Source organism: Piliocolobus tephrosceles, chromosome 7 (assembly GCF_002776525.5).
Source record: "Piliocolobus tephrosceles isolate RC106 chromosome 7, ASM277652v3, whole genome shotgun sequence".
Lineage (NCBI taxonomy): Eukaryota > Metazoa > Chordata > Mammalia > Primates > Cercopithecidae > Piliocolobus > Piliocolobus tephrosceles.
In genome coordinates, this window is record NC_045440.1 from 74,559,776 (window position 1) to 74,583,946 (window position 24,171).

The 24,171-nt window shown below is 37.5% G+C and overlaps 1 protein-coding gene across 15 annotated transcripts in view; it reads right to left on the minus strand.

The window, feature by feature from the left end:
• STAU2 (staufen double-stranded RNA binding protein 2) overlaps positions 1–24,171 on the minus strand; it is a 346,153-nt gene that overhangs the window by 147,603 nt on the left and 174,379 nt on the right. For all 15 annotated transcript variants that reach the window (XM_023184094.2, XM_023184104.2, XM_023184107.2 and 12 more), the window contains one exon: positions 13,223–13,283. In XM_023184094.2, the coding sequence (XP_023039862.1) occupies positions 13,223–13,283 (61 nt within the window). The remainder of the gene's footprint in view (positions 1–13,222; positions 13,284–24,171) is intronic.

The window sequence follows — 24,171 nt, forward strand, 5'->3', positions numbered from 1 at the left end:
GGGCACAGCTAAACAAAAGGCAGCAGAAACTTCTGTAGACTTAAACGTCCCTGTCTGATAGCTTTAAAGAGAGTACTGGTTCTCCCAGCACAGAGTTTGAGATCTGAGAATGGACAGACTGCCTCCTCAAGTGGGTCCCTGACCCCTGAGGAGCCTAACTGGGAAATACCTCCCAGTAAGGGCCGACTGACACCTCATACATCCGGGTGCCCCCTGAGACGAAGGTTCCAGAGGAAGGATCAGGCAGCAACACTTCTGCAATATTTGCTATTCTGCTGACTCTGCTGGTGATACGCAGGCAAACAGGGTCTGGAGTAGACCTCCAGCAAACTCCAAAAACCTGCAGCTGAGGGTCCTGATTGTTGGAAGGAAAACTAACAAACAGAAAGGACATCCACACCAAAACTCCACCTGTACGTCACCATGATCAAAGACCAAAGGTAGATAAAACCAAAGATGGGGAGAAACCAGAGCAGAAAAGCTGAAAATTCTAAAAATCAGAACGTCTCTTCTCCTCCAAAGGAATGCAGCTCCTGGCCAGCAATGGAACAAAGCTGGACAGAGAATGATTTTGACGAGCTGACAGAAGGCGGCTTCAGACGATCAGTAACAACAAACTTCTCCGAGGTAAAGGAGGATGTTCGAACTTGTCGCAAAGAAGCTAAAAACCTTGAAAAAACATTAGACGAATGGCTAACTAGAATGAACACTGTAGAGAACACCTTAAATGACTTGATGGAGCTGGAAACCATGGCACAAGAACTATGTGATACATGCATGAGCTTCAGTAGCTGATTTGATCAAGTGGAAGAAAGGGTATCAGTGATTGAAGATGAAATGAATGAAATGAAGTGAGAAGAGAAGTTTAGAGAAAAAAGAGTAAAAAGAAATGAACAAAGCCTCCAAGAAATATGGGACTATGAGAAAAGACAAAATCTACGTCTGATTGGTGTACCTGAAAGTAACAGGGAGAATGGAACCAAGTTGGAAAACACTCTGCAGGATATTATCCAGGAGAACTTCCCTAACCTAGCAAGGCAGGCCAACATTCAAATTCAGGAAATACAGAGAACACCCCAAAGATACTCCTTGAGAAGAGGAACTCCAAGACACATAATTGTCAGATTCACCAAAGTTGAAATGAAGGAAAAAATCTTAAGGGCAGCCAGAGAGAAAGGTCGGGTTACCCAGAAATGGAAGCCCACCAGACTGACAGTAGATCTCTCGGCAGAAATTCTCCAACCCAGAAGAGAGTGGAGGCAAATATTCGACATTCTTAAAGAAAATAATTTTCAACCCAGAATTTCATATCCAGCCAAACTAGGCTTCATAAGTGAAGGAGAAATAAAATCCTTTACAGACAAACAAATGCTAAGAGATTTTGTCACCAACAGGCCTGCCCTACAAGAGCTCCTGAAGGAAGCACTAAACACAGAAAGGAACAACTGGTACCAGCCATGGCAAAAACATGCCAAATTGTAAAGACCATCGATGCTAGAAGAAACTGTATCAACTAATGAGCAAAATAACCAGCTAACATCATAACGAGAGGATCAAATTCACACAAAACAATATTAGCCTTAAATGTAAATGGGCTAAATGCTCCAATTCAAAGACACAGACTGGCAAATTGGATAAAGAGTGAAGACCCATCATTGTGCTGTATTCAGGAGACCCATCTCACATACAGAGACACACATAAGCCCAAAATAAAGGGATGGAGGAAGATCTACCAAGCAAATGGAAAAAAAAAAAAAAAAAAGCAGGGGTTGCAATCCTAGTCTCTGATAAAACAGACTTTAAACTAACAAAGATCAAAAGAGACAAAGAAGGCCATTACATAAAGGTAAAGGGATCAATTCAACAAGAAGAGCTAACTATCCTAAATATACATGCATCTAATACAGGAGCACCCAGATTAATAAAGCAATCCCTTAGAGACCTACAAAGAGACTCAGACTCCCACACAATAATAACGGGAGACTTTAACACCCCACTGTACACATTAGACAGATGCACGAGACAGAAAGTTAACCAGGATATCCAGGACTTGGACTCAGCTCTGCATCAAACAGACCTAATAGACATCTACAGAACTCTCCACCCCAAATCAACAGAATATACATTCTTCTCAGCACCACATCACACTTATTCCAAAACTGACCACATAGTTGGAAGTAAAGCACTCCTCAGCAAATGCAAAAGAACAGAAATTATAACAAACTGTCTCTCAGACCACAGTGCAATCAAACTAGTACTCAGGATTAAGAAACTCACTCAAAACCACTCAACCACATGGAAACTGAGCAACTTGCTCCTGAATGACTACCGGGTACATAACGAAATGAAAGCAGAAATAAAGATGTTCTTTGAAACCAATGAGAACAAAGACACAACACACCAGAATCTCTGGGACACATTTAAAGCAGTGTGTAGAGGGAAATTTATTGCACTAAGTGCCCACAAGAGAAAGCAGGAAAGATGTAAAATTGACACCCTTCTCTAGTTCAATTAAAAGAACTAGAGAAGCAAAAAAAAAACAGTCAAAAGCTAGCAGAAGGCAAGAAATAACTAAGATCAGAGCAGAACTGAAGGAGATAGAGACACAAAAAACTCTTCAAAAAATCAATGAATCCAGGAGCTGTTTTTTTTGAAAAGATCAACAAAATTGACAGACCACTAGCAAGACTAATAAAGAAGAAATGAGAGATGAATCAAATAGATGCAATAAAAAATGATAAAGGGGATATCACTACTGACCCCACAGAGATGCAAACTACCATCAGAGAATACCATAAACACCTCCATGAAAATACACTGAAAATCTCGAAGAAATGCACAAATTCCTGGACACATACATCCTTCCAAGACTAAACCAGGAAGAAGTTGAATCCCTGAATAGATCAATAACAGGCTCTGGAATTGAGGCAATAATTAATAGCCTACGAACTGAAAAAAGTCCAGGACCAGACGATTTACAGATGAATTCTACCAGAGGTACAAAGAGGAGCTGGTACCATTCCTTCTGAAACTATTCCAATCAATAGAAAAAGAGGGAATCCTCCCGAACTCATTTTATGAGGCCAACATCATCCTGATATTAAAGCCTGACAGAGACACAACAAAAAAAGAGAATTTTAGACCAATATCCCTGATGAACATCGATGCAAAAATCCTCAATAAAATATTGGCAAACCAAATCCAGCCGCACATCAAAAAGCTTATCCATCATGATCAAGTGGGCTTCATCCCTGGGATGCAAGGCTGGTTCGACATACAAAAATCAATAAACATAATCCATCATATAAACAGAACCAAAGACAAAATCCACATGATTATCTCAATAGATGCAGGAAAAGGCCTTTGACAAAATTCAACAGCCCTTCATGCTAAAAAATCTCAATAAACTAGGTATTGATGGGACATATCTCAAATTAATAAGAGCTATTTATGACAAACCCACAGCCAACATCATACTGAATGGACAAAAACTGGAAGCATTCCCTTTGAAAACTGGCACAAGATAGGGATGCCCTCTCTCACCACTCCTATTCAATATAGTGTTGGAAGTTCTGGCCAGGACAATCAGGCAGGAGAAAGAAATAAAGGGTATTCAATTAGGAAAAGAGGAAGTCAAATTGTCCCTGTTTGCAGATGACATGATTGTATGTTTAGAAAACCCCATCATCTCAGCCCAAAATCTCCTTAAGCTGATAAGAAACTTCAGCAAAGTCTCAGGATACAAAATCAATGTGCAAAAATCACATGCATTCCTATACACCAATAACAGAGAGAGAGCCAAATCATGAGTGAACTCTCATTCAAAATTGCTTCAAAGAGAATAAAACACCTAGGAATCCAACTTACAAGGGATGTGAAGGACCTCTTCAAAGAGAACTACAAACCACTGCTCAACGAAATAAAAGAGGACACAAACAAATGGAAGAACATACCATGCTCATGGATAGGAAGAATGAATATCGTGAAAATGGCCATACTGCCCAAGCTAATTTATAGATTCAATGCCATCCCCATCAAGCTACCAATGACTTTCTTCACAGAATTGGAAAACACTACTTTAAAGTTCATAAGGAACCAAACAAGACCCCGCATTGCCAAGACAATCCTAAGCAGAAAGAACAAGGCTGGAGGCATCACGCTACCTGACTTCAAACTATACTATAAGGCTACAGTAACCAAAACGGCATGGTACTGGTACCAAAACAGATATATAGACCAATGGACCAGACAAGAGTCCTCAGAAATAATACCACACATCTACAACCATCTGATCTTTGACAAACCTGACAAAAACAAGAAGTGGGGAAAGGATTACCTATCTAATAAATGGTGCTGGGAAAACTGGCTAGCCATATGTAGAAAGCTGAAACTGGATCCCTTCTTTAAACCTTATACAAAAATTAATTTAAGAAGGATTAAAGACTTAAATGTTTGACCTAAACCCATAAAAACCCTAGAAGAAAATCTACAATACCATTCAGGACATAGGCATGGGCAAGGACTTCATGACTAAAACACCAAAAGCAATGGCAACAAAGCCCAAAATTGACAAATGGGATCTAATTAAACTAAAGAGCTTCTGCACAGCAAAAGAAACTACCATCAGAGTGAACAGGCAACCTGTTGCCTGTTTGGGAGAATGGGAGAAAATATTTACAGTCTACCCGCATGACAAAGGGCTAATATCCAGAATCTACAAAGAACTTAAACACATTTACAAGAAAAAATCAAACAACCCCATCAAAAAGTGTGCAAAGGATATGAACAGACAATAGACACTTCTCAAAAGAAAACATTTACACAACAGACACATGGGAAAAATGCTCATCATCACTGGCCATCAGAGAAATGCAAATCAAAACCACAATGAGATATCATCTCACACCAGTTAGAATGGCGATCATTAAAAAGTCAGGAAACAACAGGTGCTGGAGAGGATGTGGAGAAATAGGAACACGTTTACACTGTTGGTGGGACTGTAAACTAGTTCAACATTGAAGACAGTGTGGCAGTTCCTCGAAGATCTAGAACCAGAAATACCATTTGATCCAACCATCTCATTACTGGGTATATACCCAAAGGATTATAAATCATGCTGCTATAAAGACACATGTACACATATATTTATTGTGGCACTATTCACAACAGCAAAGACTTGGAACCAACCTACATGTCCATCAATGATAGACTGGATTAAGAAAATGTGGCACACATACATCATGGAATACTATGCAGCCATAAAAAAGGATGAGTTCATGTCCTTTGTAGGGACATGGATGAAGCTGGAAACCATCATTCTCAGCAAACTATCACAAGGACAGAAAACCAAACACCACATGTTCTCACTCATAGGTGGGAACTGAACAATGAGAACACTTGGACACAGGGTGGGAAACATCACACACCAGGGCCTGTCATGGGGTGGGGGGGCTGGGGGAGGGATAGCATTAGGAGATATACCTAATGCAAATGATGAGTTAACACGTGCAGCACATGAACACGGCACACGTATACATATGTAACAAAACTGCACGTTATGCACATGTACCCTAGAACTTAAAACATAATTAAACAATAAATAAATAAATAAATACAATAAAAATAAAAATAAATGTTTTTAATTTCAGAATCAGAAAGGTATTATTAATTATACCTAAATTACACATGCTATAAAAGACTATTTTAAAATGTCATTCAAATATATTAAAAAGAAAAACCAAACCTTAAAAGAAAATTCCATCATAAACATAGAAAACAAAAAAGTAATTTCATGTCATAAAGGCACACAGATGCACATACACAGTTCTACTAAGTTAAAAAAAAAAAAAGGATGAGTCAATCTAATTTCTGAATGGACAACAGATGTGGTTATGTCATTCACAGAAACAGTATAGAAATGGCTCATAGATCTACCAAATGCATATTTAGTCTCATTCTTAATACGAGAAATGCAAAGTAAAACTATATTGAATACCATATTTCAACTATCAAATTGGCAAAGATTAAGAACTCCGATGGCATACTGTGTTAATGAAGCTATAGGGAAACAGGAAATCTCCCACACTGATGGTAGAGACGTAAACTGGTGTCTATTGACAGTACTATGGTAACATCTATCAAAATTAAAAGGATACATACTCTGTAATGCAGTAATTCCATTTGTAGGAATATCTCCAACAACTATGTTACTACATATGTAAAATTACTTATGTATGAGGTTTTTACATGGCAAATAATAGGAAAATACTATAAAGAATCTAAATATCCATCAGTGCAAAACTGATTACATAATAATAAATCCCTATCCATATCAATAGGAAAGAATCTTCAGGTCATACTGTTACATTTAAAAAAAGAAGGGTAGAACAGCATGTCCAAAAGGCTAGGGGACTGAATAATATATATTCGCATTTGTTTGTGTGTGTGTGTATATATATGTGTGTGTATAAAATGTATATACATTTATATACAAGTATATAAATTATATATATAAATTCTGAGACTATATACACACACACACACAAAATCGTAAGTTACTTACTTGAGGGTCAGCGTGGCCACTGCACTAATGAGGACAAAAAAAACGGAAAGCTTTTTGCATTTTTAGTTTTTCCCCATTCAAAAACTCAAGTAAAAATATAAAACGAACAATAAAATTAATGAAATAGTGGAATTTGAACTAAACTTCAACTAAATTCATTATCAAAAAAGAAATTGAAAGTAAAAAAGATAAAAGATTTCTACTTGTTACAGCATGGGAAATTAGATACTTTGAAGGGCTCTCCCACTATGAAACAACTGGTATTTCTTGTAAATTTGAACTTACACATATCATATTCCATTCCCAGAAACTCTTATACATGTGCACCAGTAGAAATGTTCAAAAATGTTCATAATATTGTTTATAATCACAAAATCCTGAAAATATTCCAACTGTGGACCAACAGACGAACAGATAAATCATTACAGGATATTCACATAGTGGATGAAATACTTTATGTAACAAAATAAAATAATAATAAATTGCAATCTTAAATAGAGTGGACGGGGGTGAGGGGGGCACAGAATTCCAGAGGACAATACACCATATGATGCTATTTTTCTAAAGTTTAAAAAAAAAGCAAAATTAAATAAATACTGATAAGGACTCAAATTTATTTGATGAAATTATGAGGAATAAAGGGTGGGGAAACTACACATAAAATCCAGAGATAGTGGTTACTTCTGCTAGGGGAAGCATAGCCAATGGGAGATATGAATGAGGAAAACAAAGATGAAGGTATAGTAATGTCTAGTTCTTAAATTGGGCAGTGGGTTCATGGGTGTTTATTATCTTGCTTCATAACTTATATAAGTGTTAAATACATTATGCATCAAACATTGCCTATTTTTCTTTAAAAATAATAGCAGTTAATGTTTCTTCACAAATTGTAATACTTTAAGATTTTATAAAACTCCATCTTTCTAGACAAACTGAATGAGTAATTAGGAGCATTACCTTTGTTTTCTCCTTATGTTTATTGTACAGTTTCTTTGCTAACAGAGAAAAGCAATTAACTAGTTCTTAATACTTCGACTTTGAATTTCTGCAAGATATTTATCTGTGTTATCATTACGGTCTGCTCCTAATTTTGAAAATACTAATTTTAAACACATATTGATCCACATATACCTCTTAGAATACACAGTACATATTCTAAATTCCAGCATGCATTTCGGAAACTGAAATTTCATTCAGACTCTGGAAAACTATGCTTCTTCTTCTTTATGTTCAGAAAAGTTTCCTCAAGACTTCAGTATACGGATAATTCTGCTTCCCTAGCTGTTAAAACATAAAATTTATCGCCAGGTGTGGTGGCTGATGCCTGTTAATTCCAACACTTTGGGAGGCCAAGGTGGGTGGATCATGAGGTCAGGAGATTGAGACCATCCTGGCTAACACAATGAAATCCTATCTCTACTAAAGACACAAAAAATTAGCCTGGTGTGGTGCAGGGCGCCTGTAGTCCCAGCTACTCGGGAGGCTGAGGCAGGAGAATGGCATGAACCCGGGAGGCGGAGCTTGCAGTGAGCTGAGATGGTGCCACTGCACTCCAGCCAGGGCGACAGAGCAAGACTCCATCTCAAAAAAAAAAAAAAAAAGAAATGGGCCTACACTCTGTATACTCATACTCATGGCTAATTCCCTTCAGAATGGCAATAAGTCAGACTCCTGTGAGCGGCATGTGACAGTCTGTTTCCCCAACAGTTGGAAGTATCATTTTTAAATCCCTGACAATTTGCGTGGATCAGAAATTTCATAACATTTATCTTTAATCTGCATTTTCCTGATTGCTAAACACTTTTTCGTGATTTCTTATCTGCTCTTTTTAATTGTCTTCTTAAGACCTCTGGCTATTGGGGTGTTTGCCTTTTTTAAAAAAATTGACTTTTATGTGTCCTTTGCATATATTCTATTTGTTGCTATGCTGCAATTTATGCTGTCATTTGTCTTTTTATTTTCTTATGCTGCTCCTTGAACTTGTTTCTAGCATTTATGTATATAAATCCATCTTTTTTACTTTATGGTTTCATTCTTTGTTCTTATGCTTAAAAACACTATCATACTGCAATGAAAAAATGCATCCTAAAAATGCTCATTTAAAAAAAAAGTATCTGATATCTTTTTATGTGTAAAAATGAGTCAAGCAAGTTTTAAAAATCATACAATTTAAATTCATTAAATCTTTCCTGAGAATATTTCAGAAAGACATGTTATCTGTGCTAATCTGATTAAAAACTTACTTTCTAATTTCAGATTATTTTTCCTTTAAATCAATAGACCTTTAAAGACAGACTCAACTGGTATGACTAAAACAGAGGCAAGCTTAACACTACCTCAAATCTTCCTTCCTAGATTCAGTAGGCAAGAAAGGAGAATTCTTGTCAATGTAATTTTTTAAAGACTACAGCTTCTCACCACTCAGGTGGATCTAATATACAGCCATCAATGTAAAAGAAGGATGATATCATTCTGAAATACTTGGATCTTTCCTCCTGTGTTCAGTGGAGAAGGAGCAATTCTATCTGCAGTCTCAAATGGACAGCAATGAGAATGTGTATGTTCCCATTGCTCCCAATTGCTTCAGATAGGCCTCTATTTACGGGACCTTTGTTTGAAGGCAATCAGGTATTCAGGGACTGGGATGCCTAGTACAAGTAACCCACCAATCCTTCTAAATAAGACCACTAAAAGCTGGCTACATTCTTACATTTCTAACACATTATTTATGTCGAAATAAATAATTAAGTTGGATCACTCAGCTTTATATTTACATCCAATTGGCTTCAACTGTTTTGTCTCACTACAAAGTGGTTTCTACTATGGGAACCCCAAAGGGAATTTGTTCAGGGAATGCTCTCAAAACACTATTAAAGAAAGTACATATCAATCTATTACCTTAAGAGTCCAACACTTATACACCACCCTTCTATCCCTCACTCCCCAGCCCCAACAAAAAAATAATAAACACTAGCGGTTCTAAATATAGCACACAGCATTTGGGAAACCAGTAGGCAATCTACCCAATGTCATATCACTGGGACAGGGTAGCCTCCTGGTTTCAGGACGTTCAGTGTTTAATAATACAGGCATACGAAACAAAAGTGACAAAAATCTTAGTGAGTCAACTAAGATCCTAAAGAGGTCAATAAGAATGCTATCCCATCCCACAAGTCTTTGGTCATCTCTAATGAACTTAGAAGTGCCAGCATATTTCACAGGGGCTAAATAAAACTTTTTAAAAGGTTAACGGAAAAATATTTATGTGAAAAATGCTCCGGATAATCTTTTAGTGGGTGGATTCGGCACATTCCAGTGAATACCTTTGAGCTTAGTCCAATCTTGAATTAAGCTACAGTTCACCTTTAAGAAACTATGAACCTGCTTTTAAGTAAAAGCCTGTATTAATAAGAAACATGGAATGTGAATACAAAAAGAGATATTATCAGCTGAACTGTATCTAAATATTTTACAAAGTTTTCCAAGAGCTGCCAGTAGATCTTTAAAATTCATGATCTTTTTTTAAAAAAGTTAGTCATTCATCTGTAAAAATCTAGTTTTTTATGTGTATACCAAGCACAAAATTGCCCCATGCTAAACTTAACATAAACCTCACATTACAGAGTTATGTGTTCCTATACTTCAACATAACTATTACAGTGATTCAAAGGACAAAAACACACTTAGAATAGTCTACCTTCTGCTGCATTTCAGTGCAATGAAGAAAGCCTGAGCAGCACCCAAAAATTAGGTCCATATTTTAAATCTGCAGGCAATCAAGCAAGGAAAATAAATTGAGAAACCAGGCTATGTAATCACAATCACTTGCAAAACCATTTAAACTATTTTCTAGTTGTAATTGTTAGCAGTTTCCTATGACTGTAGTCTTTTAAAAAATATCTTCCACTTCAAAAATTAAATGCACATGTACATTAATGTTTTTTGTCTACTTATAGTTAGGTGCTAGCTATGCCAGATTAAAATTCCTTCTTTCCCCTTTCCAATTCTGCATTCCCTTCTTCTCATTTTTGTACATTATGGTTCCAAGCTAATTTCGTATTATTTAGCCAAATAATGGGTGGCTAAAAATTTGATCTTTAAAACTACAATTTTGAAGCAATGTAGAGTTTAACAAAACAAACAAACAAAAAACCACAGTGAGCTTGCCATTTCATGATGATAGTGTTTTTCACAAAGTAATATGTTACCTTTTCAGATGTTATTCAAGGATGGTTAATCATTTTATAAATGTTACATAATTAAAGATTCTCAACATTATAAATTAGTATGCATAACTCTTAACAGAGAAAATTGAATAATAAGATGTAAATTGAGTTGTTCAAGGTCAGACAGTATGTCAGTGAGGCTGCCAGCACTGGCAATCTCAAATTCCTGTCTTCCCCCACATGTGCCATGCTCTAACCTTTGCCTGCAAAATGCTAACTTTGGTATTCTTCACAGGACAGAAATCATTTAGAATACAATTTCAAACTTAAGAAACTGATTAAGAAGTTAACCTAAATATTACCATAAGATATGAATTTAAATTAATTTTCAGCTAATTGGTCCATCATCTGAATGATCAATTCATAAGCACAGCCCAACTTCTTCCTAATGTTGTATTTAAGTGCCATTTAAGGGGACTCAGGTTTCACTTGTGAGAACTAACCCTTGGGGAATGAAACAGCTACTTTTCAGAGCTGGGCTGCCCTTATCCTCTATGGTAACCTGAGGAAGGGACAATCCAGTGTTCATTCGAAGAACTCTTAGAGCAGCTTTCTCATCTCCTTACAGCTGGGAAGGGATAACAGAACATTTTTATTTCAAAGGCTTAATCTGAACCATTGTAGACCAGGAATTCCTAAAGCATTAACCGTCCGGTTAAGTTTTAAGCTGGCTTCAAATAGTTTTCTCACTTCTAACTTTATGTCTCAAGCAAACCCGTTATGCATTCTTACATATTTCTGATCACTTAAACTGGCCTCTTTGTGATATTCCTTCCCATATCTGCACAGGAAAGAAGTATCCCCCACTTGTCATCCCATGAGATGTATCCCTTAGCAAGTTAAAAAAAAAAAAAACCTAAAACTAGGGGCCAAAACATCACTGTTTAATGACGCAGCTTGCAGGTTATCTATAAAGACATTTCATATTAAAATTGTCAAGTTAATAACTAATTGAAATACATAATGTTTATATTCTTTGAAAAAATATTCAGTGCCAAAATGTAATTATTCAATAATAAGCTATATATTCTTGGTCACCATATGTATGCACAAAACATCTGACAGACAAAAGTATAAGAATGGAATTTCTGGAAAGCCTACAAAGAATAGTATCATTTTTATAAAAGAAAAGAGGGAGGAGGCATGGAAGGAAATCAACATTCATTAAGTGCTTACTAGGAAACAGGTACTGTGCTAAGTACTTTACATAAAACTGCAATCAATTTCATGTTGATTACATTCCGTCACCAAATCATTATAAACCAATATATTCAAACATCAAATGAACTGAACACAAACTCTAGGAACCCTGAACTGATTCCATTTTTTCCTTCGGCTATGTGCTAAGGCCATCATATTTATCACCACTATTTATACGGGCCAAGGGCTCCGAAGCACATTAATTTAAATTATTCCCAGAAAACAACCCCAAAATGCCATTACCTCACTGAAATATTCTTTTCAAGAGGCTAGTTTTGATAATCCAAGAATTCAATTCTTATGAGCATATTTTGATAAGAATTTGTTACTAATTTCATTATACATCAACAGATGAGCCTCTAATATCAAAGATTAAAACCATGGATTACGATAATTCACAGATTTAAGCTTTTTCAGTGTCCAGAGGTTATAAAGAAGACAGATAGGGTGGAAATGGGATAGACTGGGTGTCTTCATTAGCCAAATGTTTTGATTCACTGATTTACAGTAAAATGGTCACTTCAGTGAAATAGATGCTTTTCAAGAAGTGAGGGAGAGTATTCAGGAAAAATGTCTAAATGTCCAATGCAAAATATCTTGATCACATACATTTGAAAAAAATCTGTAAACTGAAACTGTTTTTTAAGTGTTTGACAATACTGTAAGTGGAACAAAATTAACCAATTTTATTCTTACATTTCTGACATTTCACTTAGTGACCTTAATAAAATGTTAAACTTTTAATGACTCGGCAAAACGCAAAAAAATGCTTAGGCAATGTTAAGTGAAAACACAATAAAATTTTATGCGTATCATAATTATATATAAATTTGGGTGCATACAAAAATAATTGGGAACTTTGAAAGTTGATGTGATAGCATAATCAGCTTACAGAGAATTACTTATTTTTCTTATGAAAATTATTTTTGTATTATATTTTATATTTCTATATTTTTTATAATGTTGTTTCAGTAAAAATGGCAACTTTAAAAAGGCATGTGATCATTAAATGGCACTCTGTTTGCAATGGTTTAACTGTGTTAAGTGTATCTATGTCTCAGTTTTCCAGCTATTCTGTCAGTTCCAGGAAAGCAAACACCAGGACTCTTTTGTACCCTCCACAATACTTAACACAGTCTCTCAGATCTAGATAGACCCAACCAATCCCAGTGACAGCTAGTCACTGAGCCACTGATGAACACCAAGTGCAGATAACATAAAAATGAGAACTTACTATTATTTGTTGGTTCAGGAAACCCAGGCTTTGGACCACTCCATCCTTTGTTTTCCCCTGTCTGAAAGATTAAATCAAATCAGAGAAAAAGGCTTATTCAAAAAGGAGGAAAAAAAAGGTGACTAATCAATTAAGCAAAGGCAAAGTCCTCTCACATGGTTATTCTGCATATTCTATCTCTGACCCTGGGACGACGGCTACAAAAGAAACTAACATGAAAGATATAATTCCTCTGCTGCACCTAAATCTACTTCTTATGTCCTTCTGCTTTTGTCTGATCATGTAAATTTATAATGCAAGGCATAAATAAAGCCAATATTCAATATGTGTATTATATAGAATATAAGCTCTAGCTAGGTGATGAAAAAACAAATCTTTTTTTTTTTTTGAGACAGAATCTCATTCTGTCACCCAGGCTGGAGCGCAATGGCTTGGTCTCGGCTCATTGCAACCTCTGCCTCCCAGGTTCAAGGATTCTCCTGCCTCAGCCTCCTGAGTAGCTGGGATTAGAAGTGCCTGCCACAATGCCCGGCTAATTTTTGTATTTTTAGTAGAGATAGGGTTTCACCATGTTGGCCAGGCTGGTCTCAAACTCCTGACCTCAAATGATTTGCCCGCCTTGGCCTCCCAAAGTGCTGGGATTACAAGCGTGAGCCACCACACCTGGCCAAAAAGTAAATCTTATTAAAATAGTAAATAATCATCGCCACAAATGCTTAAGTGACCAAAAGAGCTTTTGTATGATTCCTGAGGTCAAATTAACAATCTAACAATCAAACATTTCTATGAACAAAAATGTTACTATGTCCACCTAGAAAAGTCCTACGGTAAGGGTCACCAAATACTGCCAATGACATATACAAAAAAATTGAAAACTAAGTCCTAACTTTAAGCAAAACATGTAATATTCTGACTTTTGCCAAATGCTTAGTGTTTGGTATAAAATGCATTCTGAAATATATATGCTTTGTAGTAGTAAGTATTCAAATCAAATTAATAAGTGACTTTAGTTATCTCTCTGTACAGCTGGTAACTTATCTCTTATGATGATCAGCATTTTATATTTATGTTAATGGTCAAAGGTAAAATAGATAATTAAGCCTAGATACAAACACAAAATACAATTGCTGCAAATAGTTTACCCATGTTCATTTTTTTAAAAAAGTCGTTCTTATTGAACTCATTCCTTTTTAATTATATGTCTTAGGGTGACAAGGAAAGATATAGTGGCAGACAGCAGAAGCAAAACCAAAAATAAAGAATCCTGAAGAGTAAGTTGACAGTATGTTAGAAACAACCAGCAGCTTCATATGAACTAGGGAGCATCTCTTTCTCTAATTAGCTCGTTTATCTCTTTAAAACACAAATTCCTGTCTTCAACCACATTTACCATCCTGAGAGATTGCTGCTATAACCTTTGACTGCAAAATGTTAACACAGGCATCCTTCACAAGAGAGAAATTACTATGTAATAAAATAGACTGATAGTAGTAATAGCTAAAAGCTAACACTTAAGATTTAAAAGTGTGGTTGCTAACGTGCTAAGTGTTTTGCATAAATATGGATTATCTCATTTTCTATTCTCACAAAAATTTGGTAAGATAAGTGATATTAACATTCAATTTTACAGACAAGCAAACTAGGGTTAGAGTTCCTGTAATTACTGTGAGGTCACACAGATAATATGCACAAGTGCCAGGATGTCAAACTATATCTTTTAACTAGAGGAGAGTAATCATGCTACCTTTGTACTATCATTATCACGAGAGAAAAAAGAGCTAAAGGAAGGAATGAACAAAAAAGTTACAGATTAAGTAAAACTGTGCCATCTAAGAATGAAAAGAAAAACAGTGAGATGAAGAACAGAGTTTGGAACTATTAAGAAGAATGCTCTAAAGGTATGGCCCGGATGGAAAGGACTACTGCAAAAACAAATGAGAGAAAACAGAACTAGACAGTTCCAAGGGATGAAAGAAATTTAAAAGATTTTGAAAAGCAGCTAAAGTCATTATTCACATGAAAACCTGGTGAACAGAAAGAAACAAAGCATGTTCAATTTTTCTTTTACATTCCTACCTTACTTTTAATTTTATTCATACCTCCAAAACATAGCCTGTATTTATCAAAGTGCTGACAACTATTTAGGTTCTCAGAGAAGTAATTATGTTTCAAGAATCCTGGAGCAGTTCTACAATTAGACACAGGATTCTAGTCTTCCAAACAAGTTTTTCATTTTTAATTAGTGGAATTAATAAAATCTGTTTTATTCGACTAAACTAATTTCTTCTACCCTTACATTGTTTATGTTACCTTAATACTGTACAATTGGCTGGACATGGTAACTCAAGCCTGTAATCCCAACACTTTGGGAAGCCGAGGCAAGCGGCTCACCTGAGGTCGGGAGTTCAAGACCAGCCTGACCAACATGAAGAAACCCTGTCTCTACTAAAACTACAAAATTAGCCAGGCATGTTGGCACATGCCTTTAATCCCAGCTACCCGGGAGGCTGAGGCAGGAGAATCGCTTGAACCCGGGAGGCGGAGGTTGCAATGAGCTGAGATCATGCCACTGTACACCAGCCTGGGCAACAACAGTGAAACTCCATCTCAAAAAATACATATATTATACAATTTATCCAGTAGGTAACATTTGATTTTCACCTGAGAGCTATGCTTAATTTCAAAATTTCTTTCTGTTAAAGATCATTGTTTGAAGAGTAAGGGAAAGAGGTCAGGAGAGATGAGGTCAAAGTAATTACTACAAGAATTTCTCTCTTGGAAAGGAGAAACCCAGCAGGCACAAAGTACAGTTCATCTCCTGATCCTTACTTTCTGTATTTCTTCTATTGTACCCCTCAGACACAAACGAGAAACAGAAAAGGAGATGATATGGTTTGGCTCTGTGTCCCCACCCAAATCTCACCTTGAATTGTAATAATCCCCACATGTCAAGGGTGGGACCAGTTAGAGATACCTGAATCAAGTGGGTGGTTCCCTCATGTTACTCTCTTGGTGGTGAATGAGTCTGACAAGTTCTGATGGCTTTATAAGGGGCTTCCCCTTTTACCTGGCACTCATTTCTCTCTCCTGCTGCCCTGTGAAGAGGTGCCTTTTGGCACAACTGTAAGTTTCCTGAGGCCTCCCCAGTCAGCCCCGCAGAACTGTGAGTCAATTAAACCTCTTCGTTTATAAATTACCCAATCTCTAGCAGTTCTTTATAGCAAACTAATATAGGAGACAACAGCAGGAGGTAAGTCAAAGTCTGAAAATTGGAAAGCAGATGAACAAGTTGTAGTTAGCTTAGCAGATGTGAGTAACTGAAACCTAACCTGCAGAGGAAAAAGCCAACAAAGAGCTAAAAGTAAGGTGATGTGTCACCCAGAATCCTAGAAAGCCTCCAGAATTAGGAGTACACCTGGTACTTTAAGATGAATCCTGGAAGGGGCTGAAACAGAAAGACTGTCTGGAAGTCTTTTCAAGGTATTATGAAATCTCCCTATCACCTCTTCGACCCCAAGCAGCCAGGTGCCCACTCCTTCCTAATAAGGGTTTCCTGTTGGAAGAGGTAAAACAGAGAGGTGCTGGATACCAGGCATAGTTGAGGGTGAAATCCGTGTGTCACCCTGCAAATAAGGAGATGGAGTTCCAAGGTTTCATACTGAAAAATAAGATTCCGAGCCTCTTTTCTCATTTCCCCCTTAGAAGACACATCCAGGGTTCCAACCCACAAGGAACAAAAAGATAATGAGGAGAACAGAAGGAAAAAAATGCAACAACAACAACAAAAATTCCTCAGGCACATAACAGAAATACTACACCCATTAAACAAGAATAGGAAGCCATAAAAAGGAATATTCTGAGAATGAGGAAGAACTCTGGGAAATCAAAAATATAATAGCTGAAATGAAAATTTCAGAGAGGGACTGGAAAACAAACTTGAGGAACTCTTCCAAGAAAACAGAACAACAACAAAAACAGAAATGGAGGGAGAAAAGAAAAATCACAAGACCATCCATAAGATTAACAGCATCCCAGAGATAAATAACAGCAAAAATAAAAGGAGAGAAACTATTAAAGAAATAATATAAGAAATTTCTCAGTTCCAAAGTATATGAATTTCTAGATTAAAACTCAAATGTTCAACATAATTTATCAAATACACATATAAAATACACATATCTCAGAACCCCTGAGAAAATAAAAAGTCAGAAAAGCATTGAGAGGGAGGAGAAGGGTAAAAGTTTCATATACAGGCTGAAGAGTCAGGTGTTGAAATTTTAACAGTAATGGTGGGATGTACAAGACAAGGGTGTGATGCCTTCCCAACTCTGTGAAAATTTACTTCCAATTTAGAATTACATCTTAGAAAAAAACTATTAAGTGTGTGGGAAATATAAAGAAATTTCAGACTACAAGATCTCAAAAAAACGTTTACTTCCCATGTATCCTTCACAAGGTCCTAAAGTATGAACTCTATCAAAACAAGAAAGTAAACCAAGAACAAGGGAAACTGTCCAAAAAACAGTCAACTCAACAAAGGACAGAGGCCAAAGAAATTTCAGGATAATGGTGAAGAGAAGAACTTAAACACCAGCTCTGACGCAGGCCTCTCCATCAATCTGCAATACAAGAAGAGGATAAAGAAGGGTTGGGTAGGGTGGAGGTTGGGAAAGGAACGAAAAATACTGCATGATCTGTTTCAGTGGTAAAGACTTTGGGGATAGAAAGATGTAGAAAAGTGTATGTGTGGAGTATATACCAGAGTTAAATCCTCATTTTCCACAGTAGAAAGTACATTTAATATTTTCACTTTCATATTACTTCTCATAATATTTAAACATGAGATACCAAGAGATAGCACAAACTACCGATAGTGGTAAATAATAAAATAAATAGTTACAACAGGTGGTAAAGTGGTTGCCTCTGGCAAAGGGGAAGCAGAAATGGCCAGTGGCAAGGAAGGAGAACAGGATATTTTGGTGTTTTAAATTATAAACCTTGAGTTTTTACACTATTAATCTTGTATAAATTCTGCCTTTTTTCATATATGTATTACTTTGAGTATGAGTACTACTTCGATGAATATAATGATCAAATACGAAAAAGAGTAGTCATGTCTTGACTTACAACAAACTCCAAGATATTAAGAAAAACTCTTAAGATATCTGAATGACGAAAATCAAGATGCAAGAATGGCATATAAAAAAGAGGTGAAGAGAGTATTCCATTTTTCCTTAGAATCTAGAAACATAACAGTGACAAAGAACCAATCTGAAAAAAACAATTGCAACTTTTCTTGAACCCTTTAGAGACCTGAGATTATAAGGTAAACAAGCAAAATGAATTCTAGAGAGTAATAAATCCTTCTGGGAGAGATAGGACTCACAAAAATGTTACAGCTTTGGCAGGGCAGGGATAGCAGAGATGACTGCCATGAAAGCAAGTAAGAAGAAACTAGATGAAATGTTAAATTTTTAAAGGCTGAGTATGAGCCAGCATGATAGTTTAGAAAAACTGGGAGCTCCAGACAGCAGCTCTTTTCCACTGTCCTGCCCTGGATTCTCAGGAGGACAACTGGGGGTACAGCTGCAAACCAGAGAGAGCCCAACTTGGTGCAGGAATGCAGCAAGTTAGTGGCTGCACTGAGGGACAAGCACAGAACCTTGCCACTTCTCTAGGCCATTGTCCAACACAAAACAAAAAATTTAAGCCACTGGAGAAAGGGTTGAAACAAATCCTATATGCCTTTGGGGCAAAGGCAGGAAATTCTCTGGTCCTAAGAGCTCAGTAAAGCTTCACTGCTTCTGAAGAAGGATTAAAAGAAAAGCTATACGCTCCTGGGGGAAAAAAAAAGATAGAAAATCTACTTGAGAGTAAGACACTACAGCAGTATAAAGCAGAGATCTGCAAATGCTGGGAAATGTACAGGAAACTCTCTCATGCCCAAAGTGCCCACAAATCCAAGACAAAGTTTGGTTACCACAGAGAAGAGAGCAAAAACAGAAAGATCCACCTCTAAGACTCAGGCTCACAGAGTCTGCCAGAAAATGAAGCTGTACAAAAAAATCAAGAACTATGACACCCACCACAATCCCAGGATTAAATAATAAATAACAGCAGTCTACTACAGAGCCCAAAGAGAGATAACCCCCATGCCATGACACAGCAAAGAAGAGACCTCTAAACCTGAGGGCAGAGCAGAGAAACTATGAAAAAACCCTCTCAAAACCTCACATTACACAAAGCACAGAAAACAGAATATGACTACTGAAGGAATCTGCAGTTAACAGTGACTATGGCAATAACAAAACCCAAAATGAATTCAGTAAATAACTAGACTGATGCAAACCTCCATCCAAAAAGTCTGAGAGACAAATGCTGACTTCTCAACAAATACTATTTGACTTAGCCTCTACTATTTTTCTGTCAAAAGGCCCAACACTCATTCAAAACTTATGAAATACCCAAAACTGTAACAAGAAATAAACCACTGCCAAAACATAAGAAAGTCAACAAAACAGGGCCCAGGGATGACCCTGATGCTAGACCTTTCAGAAAGGTATTTTACAATACCTATGATTCACAGGTTGAAAGACCTACTGGAAAAAGCAGACAACATACATAAACATATGGAGAATTTCAGCACAAAAATAGAAACCACAGAACAAAAAAAAAAGGAAATCTTAAGGAAAAATATTAGAGATCAAAACATTGATGTCATTATAAATAATGCATTAATTCAGACTGCACACAGCTGAAGAAATATTGTTGAACTTGTAGATAAATCAACAGAAATTACTCAAACTGTTTAACAAAGAAAAAAGAGTGGGGAAAAAAGAAACAAAAAAATCCTAGAACTATAAGACAATACCAATGGTCTCATGAATGTATAAATGGAAACTCCAAGGAAAAGAGAGAGAAAACAAGGAATAAAATATATTTTAAAAGATAATAGCTAAGAACTTGTCAAAATAACTGAAAGACATCAAATCACAGATCCAAAATGCTCAGAGAACCCTATAAGGATAAGGAGGATGAGGATAAGGAAGGAGGAGGAGCAGGAGGAGGAAGAGGAAGAGGAGGAGGATAAAGAAGACAAGGAAAAGGAGAAGGGAAGATGAAGAAGGAGGGATGAGGAAGGAAAAAGGAGAAGGGAGGGGGAAGAAGAGAGAAGAACAATAGTGAAGGAAGAGGAGGAGAAGGAATAAACAGGAGATAGAAGGAAGAGGAGAGACCACGCCCAAGATGACTGAATAGGAACAGCTCCAGCCTCCAGCTCTCAGCATGAGCGACACAGAAGACAGGTGATTTTTGCATTTTCAACTGAGGTACCGGGTTCATCTCACTAGGGCGTGTCGGACAGTTGGCACTGGTCCACGGGTGCTGCCCGACCAGCAAGAGCTGAAGCAGAGCGAGGCATCACCTCAGTTGGTAGGCGCAAGGGGGAAGGGAATTCCTTTTCCTGGGCGAAGGAAATTGAGAATACAACACCTGGAAAACTGAGTAACTCCCACACTAATACTGCACTTTACCAAGGCTCTTAGCAAACGGCACACCAGGAGATTATATCCCCCACCTGGCCCAAAGGGTACCACGCCCACAGAGACTCCCTCATTGCTAGCACAGCAGTCTGAGATCTAACTGCAAGGGGGCAGCAAGGCTGGGGGAGGGGCACCTGCCACTGCTGAGGCTTAAGGAGGTAAACAAAGCCGCCAGGAAGCTCGAATTGGGTGGAGCCCATCACAGCTCAAGGAGACCTGCCTGCCTCTATAGACTCCACCTCTGGGGACAGGGCAGAGCTAAACAAAAAGCAGCAGAAACCTCCGCAGAGGTAAATGTCCCTGTCTGACAGCTTTGAAGAGAGCAGTGGATTTCCCAGCACGGAGGCTGAGATCTAAGGACAGACAGACTGCCTGCTCAAGTGGGTCCCTGACCCCTGAGTAGCCTAACTGGGAGACATCCCCCACTAGGTGCAGACTGACACCTCACACCTCACACTGCTGGGTACACCCATGAGATTAAGCTTCCAGAGCAAGAATCAGACAGCAACACTCGCTGTTCAGCAATATTCTATCTTCTGCAGCCTCCGCTGCTGATACCCAGGCAAACAGGGTATGGAGTGGACCTCAAGCAAACTCCAACAGACCTGTGGCTGAGGGTCCTGAGTGTTAGAAGGAAAACTAACAAAGAGAAAGGACACCCACACGAAAACCCCATGAGTACATCACCATCATCAAAGACCAAAGGCAGATAAAACCAAAAAGATGGGGAAAAAGCAGTGCAGAAAAGCTGGAAATTCAAAAAATCAGAGTGCATCTCCACCTCCAAAGGAATGCAGCTCACCACCAGCAACGGAACAAAGCTGGACGGAGAATGACTTTCATGAGTTGAGAGAAGAAGGCTTCAGTTGATCAAACTTCTCAGAGTTAAAGGAGGAACTACGTAACCAGTGCAAAGAGACTAAAAATCTTGAAAACAGATTTGAAGAATGGCTAACTAGAATAAGCAATGTAGAGAAGTCCTTAATAGAACTGACAGAGATGAAAACCATAACACGAGAACTACATGACAAATGCACAAGCTTCAGTAACCGACTCGATCAACTGGAAGAAAGAGTATCAGCGACTGAAGATCAAATGAATGAAATGAAGCAAGAAGAGAAGTGTACAGAAAAAAGAGTAAAAAGAAATGAACAAAGCCTCCAAGAAATATGGGATTATGTGAAAAGACCAAATCTACGTCTGATTGGTGTGCCTGAAAGTGATGGGGAAAATGGAACCAAGTTGGAAAACACTCTTCAGAATATCATCCAGGAGAATTTCCCCAACCTTGAAAGGCAGGCCAAATTTCAAATACAGGAAATACAGAGAACACCCCAAAGACACTCCTCGAGAAGAGGAACTCCAAGACACATAATTGCCAGATTCACCAAAGCTGAAATGAAGGAAAAAATGTTAAGGGCAGCCAGAGAGAAAGGTCGGGTTCCCCAGAAATGGAAGCCCACCAGACTGACAGCAGATCTCTCAGCAGAAACTCTCCAAGCCAGAAGAGAGTGGAGGCCAATATTCAACATTCCTAAAGAAAATAATTTTCAACCTAGAATTTCATATCCAAACTAAGTTTCATAAGTGAAGGAGAAATAAAATCCTTTACAGACAAGCAAGTGCTTAGAGATATGTCACCACCAGGCCTGCCCTACAAGAGACCCTGAAGGAAGCACTAAACATGGAAAGGAACAACCGGTACCAGCCATGGCAAAAACATGTAAAAATGTAAAGTCCATCGATGCTAGGAAGAAACTGCATCAACTAATGAGCAAAATAACCAGCTAATGTCATAATGACAGGATCAAGTTCACACATAACAATATTAACCTTAAATGGAAATGGACTAAATGGTCCAATTAAAAGACACAGACTGGCAAATTGGATAAAGAGTCAAAACCCATCAGTTTGCTATATTCAGGAGACCCATCTCACATGCAGAGACGCACATGGGCTCAAAATAAAGGGATGGAGGAAGATCTACGAAGCAAATGGAAAACAAAAAAAGGCAGGGGTTGCAATCCTAGTCTCTGATAAAACAGACTTTAAACCATCAAAGATCAAAAGAGACAAAGAAGGCCATTACATAATGGTAAAGGGATCAATTCATCAGGAAGAGCTAACGATCCTAAATATATATGCATCCAATACAGGAGCACCCAGATTCATAAAGCAAGTCCTTAGAGACTTACAAAGAGACTTAGACTCCCATACAATAATAATGAGACTTTAACACCCCACTGTCAACATTAGACATATCAACGAGACAGAAAGTTAAAAAGTATATCCAGGAATTGAACTCAACTCTGCACCAACCGGACCTAATAGACATCTACAGAACTCTCCACCCCAAATCAACAGAATATACATTCTTCTCAGCACTACATCGCACTTATTCCAAAATTGACCACATAGTTGGAAGTAACGCATTCCTCAAAAAATGTACAAGAACAGAAATTATAACAAACTGTCTCTCAGACCACTGTGCAATCAAACTAGAACTCAGGACTAAGAAACTCAATCAAAACCACTCAACTACATGGAAACTGAACAACCTGCTCCTGAATGACTACTGGGTACATAACGAAATGAAAGCAGAAATAAAAATGTTCTTTGAAACCAATGAGAACAAAGACACAAAATACCAGAATCTCTGGGACACATTTAAAGCAGTGTGTAGAGGGAAATTTATAGCACTAAATGCTCACAACAAAAAGCATGAAAGATGTAAAATTGACACCCTAACATCACAATTAAAAGAAATAGAGAAGCAAAAGCAAACACAGTCAAAAGCTAGCAGAAGACAAGAAATAACTAAGATTAGAGCAGAACTGAAGGAGATAGAGATACAAAAACCCTCCAAAAAATCAATGAATCCAGGAGTTGGTTTTTTGAAAAGATCAACAAAATTGATAGACCGTTAGCAAGGCTAATAAAGAAGAAAAGAGAGAGGAATCAAATAGACGCAATTAAAAATGATAAAGGGGATATCACCACCGACCCCACAGAAATACAAACTACCATCAGAGAATACTATAAACACCTCTACGCAAATCAACTAGAAAATCTAGAAGAAATGGATAATTTCCTGGACACGTACACTCTCCCAAGACTAAACCAGGAAGAAGTTGAATCCCTGAATAGACCAATAGCAGGCTCTGAAATTGAGGCAACAATTAATAGCCTACCCACCAAATAAAGCCCAGGACCAGATGGATTCACAGCTGAATTCTACTAGAGGTACAAGGAGGAGTTGGTACCATTCCTTCTGAAACTATTCCAATCAATAGAAAAAGAGGGAATCCTCCCTAACTCATTTTATGAGGCCAACATCATCCTGATACCAAAGCCTGGCAGAGACACAACAAAAAAAGAGAATTTTAGACCAATCTCCCTGATGAACAT